Here is a 6171-nt window from a genome sequence, read left to right as displayed (position 1 = left end):
AGTAGTTAAGAAATGCCAGGGGAGTTGGTGTCCATTTTCACTACTGGACAAGAGTGCGGCTTGGACTTGCTTCTGGGGGACTCTGTGGTTTCATAGAAGGAGCCTGAGCGCTGAGCGCTGAGCCGGGCACCTGCTGCACACCCCACCATCCCTGCTTTCTACACTCAGCTGCCCACTCGTATCCCAGCTTAGGAAGCCCAAAAGGCTCAGAACCCACAGAGAGAGCCCAGGGTGAAAGGCTGTGCTTCGCTTTCAAGAAAGGAAAATCATTCGTATTCTTTAAAAGAATGAAAAGCACAGATTAACATCGATCTCTTTTAATTTTTAGGTCAATTTTGAGTAGTCAAAGTCAGAGCAGTCAATCTGTGTTGTGAGCCGACAGCTGCAGAAGCGTGTCTGAGGTGTCCGGTGGAGGTAGTGGCTGAGCTCTGGGACTAACCACCGTGCTGGGGATGGCACCGCGTCAGGATGCAGGCAGATCCACGCAGAAGCGTCTAAAATTCACACTCCTCTACAGGGGTGAGGGAGAGGGAGGAAGAGATGCTTTAGTGAGGATAAATAGTTTCTTTCACATTTAAGCAATTACAGAGTTTTTACTTCAAAGTATCAACAGGCACATTCTTTAGAAAACATGAACTGTCAGCCGGGCACAGTGGCTCACGCCTGTAACCCAGCCTCTGGGAGGCTGAGGCAGGCAGATCACCTGAGGTCAAGAGTTCAAGACCAGCCTGGCCAAATGGTGAAACCCCATCCCTACTAAAAATACAAAAAAATATTAGCTGGGCACAGTGGCACACGCCTGTAATCTCAGCTACTAGAAAGCTGAGGTTGTCCTGGCTAACCCGGTGAAACCCCGTCTCTACTAAAAACTACAAAAAACTAGCCGGGCGAGGTAGCGGGCGCCTGTAGTCCCAGCTACTCGGGAGGCTGAGGCAGGAGAATGGCGTAAACCTGGGAGGCGGAGCTTACAGTGAGCTGAGATCCGGCCACTGCACTCCAGCCTGGGCGACAGAGCGAGACTCCGTCTCAAAAAAAAAAAAAAGAAAGCTGAGGTTGAACTCAGGAGGCGGAGGCTGTAGTGAGCCGAGATCCCACCATTGCACTGCAGCTCAAGGGCAACAGAGCGAGACTCCATCTCAGGGGGAAAAAAAAAAAAAGAAAAGAATACATGAACTGTCTTCAAATTTTGTCATGCCTTCTCCCTCTATCCTAGGCAAGCTGGAAAACATTACCAATAGTGGCTCTTCACAGGCTTTTGGTTAGAGATGTGAAGAGAAGCCGGGGAAAAATCAGGTTTCTTCCCAAGCCCCTCAGCCCTGCCTTTCTATTCCCGGACCTGAACGCAGCCTGACTCAGGCTACCCCATTGCGCCACCACCTGCGGCCACGACTCCGGGGAAAGGCACAGCTGGTGATGCCGATCAGAGCCTCTGCAGTCTTATGTGGCTTTTCTAACTAATTCTAAATCTTCAGAACCCATGGTATAAAAAGGTCGTACCTTCCGGAGGGATGTCAATGGTGTTAGGATGGAAGCACCAGGGGAACCCACGAACGCTGTCATCGAAACAGCAGCCCCTACTTGTACATTGGGAGGCCGTGATACCAGGAAAACCACAATTCTGTCTTTCACGGGGGGCCACTGTACATGTCTCTAGAAGTGCACAGGTAAGAAGCAAAGTAAGTTGTGGGCTGAATTCCTTGATGTTATTGTGCACACACCCATCCAGCTTCCTTCTGCAGTGACATCAGCAACCGTCCGGTGAGGCAGATATAAAACCCTCAGGACACGAGAGGGAGATGTGGTCTTCACATCCTGATGTGCAAACATCACACTCAGGAAAAATGCAAGGTGCCCCGGGTTTGTGGACTTTGCTTCTTTCTAGGTAACTTATTTATTCACTTTTTAATTTCAACAAATGATTATTAAATTTTACTCAATACATAAATATTTACTGAGCACCATCTGTGTGCATGAGAAGCGGGAGCTAGCATGGCAAAAGCCAGGCACTGTGCCAGGTGAGAGGGACCCAGAAATTAAAACCAGAGAAGTCGTCGTTAAGAGTCTAAGGATCTGGGCCAGGCTCACGCCTGTAATCCCAGCACTTTGGGAGGCCGAGGGAGGTGGATCACTTGAGGTCAGGAGTTCAAGACCAGTCTGACCAACATGATGAAGCCCCATCTCTACTAAAAATACAAAAAATTAGCCGGGCGTCGTGGCACACATCTGTAATCCCAGCTACTTGGGAGGCTGAGGCAGGAGAATCACTTGAACCCAGGAGGCGGAGGTTGTAGTGAGCCAAGATCGCGCCATTGCACTCCAGCCTGAGTGACAGAGCAAGACTCCATCTCAAAAACAAAACAAAACAAAACAAACAAAAGAGTCTGAGGATCTGATGCAGGAGAAAGGCAAGAAAATGTGTGAGACAACCCAAGGCCATCATCCCAGGGTGCCCAGGGTAACCACGGGGGTACGGGGTGCTCCCAGGAGGGGCCAATGACAAGCAGGCTGAACAAAGCAGGGCGGCCCCCTGTAGGAGGAGATTCACCAGGGGAAGATGGGGCCACATGGGCAAAGGCCATTCCAGAGACCCAGATGTGTTCAGGAGGTGGAAGCCCATTGCAGGTAAGGTGAGAGGACGACGGGGTGGGGTGGTCTAGGAGGAGCCGACAGAGGGCTGTGAGCTGTGAAACAGCTTGAAGCAGGGCAGTGAGGAAAGGGGCTAGAGGGGGAGGACACGTGGACAGATGGAGCTGGCTGGGGGCTGCCACAGGATCTTATGCAAGACATTCTAACACAAGAGCTTCAGACTCAGAGCTCCGCGGAATCAAAGGTCTAAGAAGGCAACCTATTAGGATCTGGCGGTTGACAGCCTGCAGCAGCAGGGGAAAGAGGAGCCCAGAGCACCCTCCCTGTCCCTGTCCCTGTCTGTGTCCCTGTCCCTGTCCCTGTCTTGGGGCATAGGAGGGGAGGAGCTCCGTCTGGCCACACTGGCTCAGGTGAGGGTGCCCCAGGGAGGCCCGGAGGGGCTGCTCTCTTGTCTGCTTTGCTATCGGAGACGGCCTCGAGCTCTCTTTGGAGACAGTGCTCCTGGCTTGCTGGGAAGGATCCGGGTTCACCTCCCACTGCCCAGCAGCTTCCATGGGAACGTTGCCCTCCTGGGGTCTGGATCCATCACGAAGTGAACGTGACCATCGCCCACCCCCAGGGCATTGTGGGGTCAAGAGAGGCCCCGTGGTGAGGGAGGATCATCATCCTGGGAGGTGGGGGAGTTCCTCCTCAGGAAGGAGGATTTCCAGCCCCGGCGCTCTGCCTCCAGCAGACGCTGTCTTGCCCACCCGCTTTGTCGCATGACAGAAATAAATGGAAATGGTTTCCACACGCGAATGCGCTAAATTGTAATCACAATTTTCTAGATTTCTGTTGTAAGAGGGTCATGGACCTGAGTGACCCACAAGGAAGCTCTGAGCCTTGAGCCAGAGGGTGTGTGGGGCCGGGAGAGGGGAGTTAACCGCGGCCTCTGTGATCCCACAGCACAGGGGGCAGGGCTGGGGGCTGGGTGGGGGCAAGGGCGGAGGCAGATGGGCCTGGGGGTGGCCAGCATGAGGACCCACCCGGTTCATTCTGTACACAGAGGCCGCCTCCTCTCTCGGGTTCCAAAGCTCCCCCGCTCCCTGCCATGGGCTTGGGGGCTTCCCACTGCCGCCTGATGCCGGCTTCTCTTCTATGCTGCGCAAGCCCACCCCTCAGGCCCCGTACCCCACAGCAGCGATCAAGAGGTGGCTGGAGGGCAGTAGAGGCATGGACACCACCACTGGGCGCCCCCTCTTCAGGCCTCTCTGGAAAGCCTTGCTTTGGAAGCGTGGAAAGCCCTTTCTCCTGCCCCCAGCTTGAAACTGAGCCTGACCACAGCAAATAACTTCTTCATCTCCCTGCAGCTGCGAAGTGCAAGTCCCAGACGCTGCCACGCCGCATTTCCCGACAGCCCTAGGGCAGACCATTGATCCATTCTGCAGGTAAAGGAGTTGAAATGCAAACACTTCCCAAGGAAGCGAGAGTGGGCTCTTCCTCCACTCCCTAGAAGGAGCCAGGGCAACCGATCCACGTGACAACACCGGGGAACAGGGGTTGCCAGCCACGCATTCATGGGATAGATGGCTTTGACTCCCAGAGCATGGATCCCAGGGGAGCCCGGGCACCTGTGGGAGAGGGTCTCCCAGTTGGCCATCACTGGGATGGGCATTTGGGCCTGTGGGAGAGGGTCTCCCAGTTGGCCATCACTGGGACAGGCATTTGGGCCTATCTGGATGGGCCTTGGGAGGGCCTGCCCCTGGGGGAAATGTTGCATGAACACTCGGAAGCACTATTCTGAGACTCCACAGCAACACTTCCTCTTTGAAACATGACACTTGGGAGGATTGTAAAGTCTTCCCAACACGGGAAAACAGCCCCAACCGAGGGCAGCACCCTCCTCGTCGCACATCTCAAAGGCCTCCCGGGGCCCTGCCACCCTGTGTTAGTCATTCTCCCCCTGCTTTTGCCGATCCTGTAACATGGGATATACTTTTAAGGGCCTAGAACAGCACCTGGCACAAAACAGGTGCTCAAAAATATGTATGTAAAACAGTGGCTCCCGGCAGAGGCTGCCCGAGCTGGCTGTGGCCCCACAGGGCAGGAAGAAGCACACCTTACCTGTCTGGGACTGGGCCAGGGTGCCAAGGGCCAGCATGGACACCAGGACCAGGGCGCAGATCACCTTGTTCTGCATGGGAGCCATTGCCTCCTCTCTGCTCCAAAGGCGACCCCGAGTCAGGGATGAGATTGCGTCCGAGCCCCGGATTTTATAGGGCAGGCTCTGTTTGCTTAAAGAGCGTTAGGTAACATTTGCCTAAGGAGGTTCTGGGATCCTCTGAGACAATAATCTCCACTGATTTTTAGCAAAGGTGTTTCCCAGACATGGTCAAGCCACATGGACGGATTTGCTGATAGAAGAGAGGGCATGTGGTGAGGTCATCTTGGCTGAGGGATCTGAGATTCAGAAAGTCCCTCTTATCCCGTGGGAGTCTCCTCCAACCTGACCTTAATCCGGGTCCTACTCATATCTGAGGGGCCCTCCCACCAGGGTAAATACTGCACTCACTGCAGAAGTGATTCATAGTGAGAGATGGCCGGAAAAGGCTCGGCCGTGACAAGAGTGGCTCACAGGGTGGCCACCGTGACCTTGCAGGGAGAAGGGAAGGAGCTCATGAAGCCCATTCCATCTGCTCTGGTCTCAGATTGAAATGGGCCTGTGAGCGGTTTTCAACTATTTTGAAATCCAAGTCTCCAAGTCTGTGTCTGAACAAGATGAGTAGGGAAATACAAGGTGTGTTCCTCCCTCTTTCCTTCTGTCCCCAAGCGATCTGGGCCTTCAAACTGCATCTTTTCTCATGAATTTCGTCCGGTTAGACATGTCCACGGCAAATTTGCATGTGAGCAAAGCACCCGAGGTCCTTCATGGGGGAAACGTGGCCCCATCTAAAGAGGCTCCTGCTTGGGTTTGCACAGACGGCAGTAACTATCAACCGTTCAGCATTCTAAGCCAAGGAACTGTATGCACATTTTTACTTATGTATCTGAGCTAATTCTTTTCTGTTCTTTTCCCTTTTACAGTGGAATTGTTTTAGTGATGAAATTGTAGGCCTGGCGCAGTAGTTCACGCCTGTAATCCCAACACTTTTGGAGGCCGAGGCAGGCAGATCACTTAAGGTCAGGAGTTCAAGACCAGCCTGGTCAACATGGTGAAACCCCGTCTCTACAAAAAACACAAAAATTAGCCGGCATGGTGGCGGGTGCCTGTAATCCTAGCTACTCCCGAGGTTAAGTCAGGAGAATCACTTGAACCTGGGAGGCGGAGGTTACAGCAAGTCGAGATCACGCCACTGCACTCCAGCCTGAGTGACAGATTAAGTCTCCTTCTGGGAGGGGCTGAGGGCAGGGGGGGGGAAACAAATTGTATATACAAGCTGCTATCAAAAACTGACAAAGTGAACATGGTTCACTCCGCTGTGTCTATGGGACTCCCTCCCTCCCCCTCCCACGCCTTCCCAGTTAGTCCCCCGGACTCCTGTATTTTAAAGGACAGCCTCCTCCTCTCCTGCTCCAGGCCTCCAGAACTGTGCGAGAATCCATCTC

The 6171-nt window shown here is 53.6% G+C and overlaps 1 protein-coding gene across 1 annotated transcript; it reads right to left on the bottom strand.

Annotated features, from left to right (window-relative positions):
• Positions 1-301: 301 nt before the first annotated feature.
• On the bottom strand, positions 302-4867 carry TFF1 (trefoil factor 1). Its single transcript, XM_025380337.1, has 3 exons — positions 4690-4867; positions 1498-1650; positions 302-511 (listed from the first exon to the last, which is right to left on the bottom strand). The coding sequence occupies exons 1-3, from the start codon at positions 4772-4774 to the stop codon at positions 495-497; spliced, it is 255 nt and encodes an 84-aa protein (XP_025236122.1). The 5' UTR covers positions 4775-4867; the 3' UTR covers positions 302-494.
• Positions 4868-6171: the final 1304 nt, after the last annotated feature.

Source organism: Theropithecus gelada, chromosome 3 (genome assembly GCF_003255815.1).
Source record: "Theropithecus gelada isolate Dixy chromosome 3, Tgel_1.0, whole genome shotgun sequence".
Classification (NCBI taxonomy): domain Eukaryota; kingdom Metazoa; phylum Chordata; class Mammalia; order Primates; family Cercopithecidae; genus Theropithecus; species Theropithecus gelada.
Note: the sequence above shows the minus strand (reverse complement) of the source record. Positions and strands in the feature narration are given on the sequence as shown.

Coding starts and splice junctions, on each gene's coding strand:
- TFF1 (XM_025380337.1), bottom strand. CDS start 4,774: ATGGCTCCCATGCAGAACAAGGTGATCTGCGCCCTGGTCCTGGTGTCC. Junction 1,651..4,689: donor CCTGGCCCAGTCCCAGACAG/GTAAGGTGTGCT, acceptor GTGCACTTCTAG/AGACATGTACAGTGGCCCCC.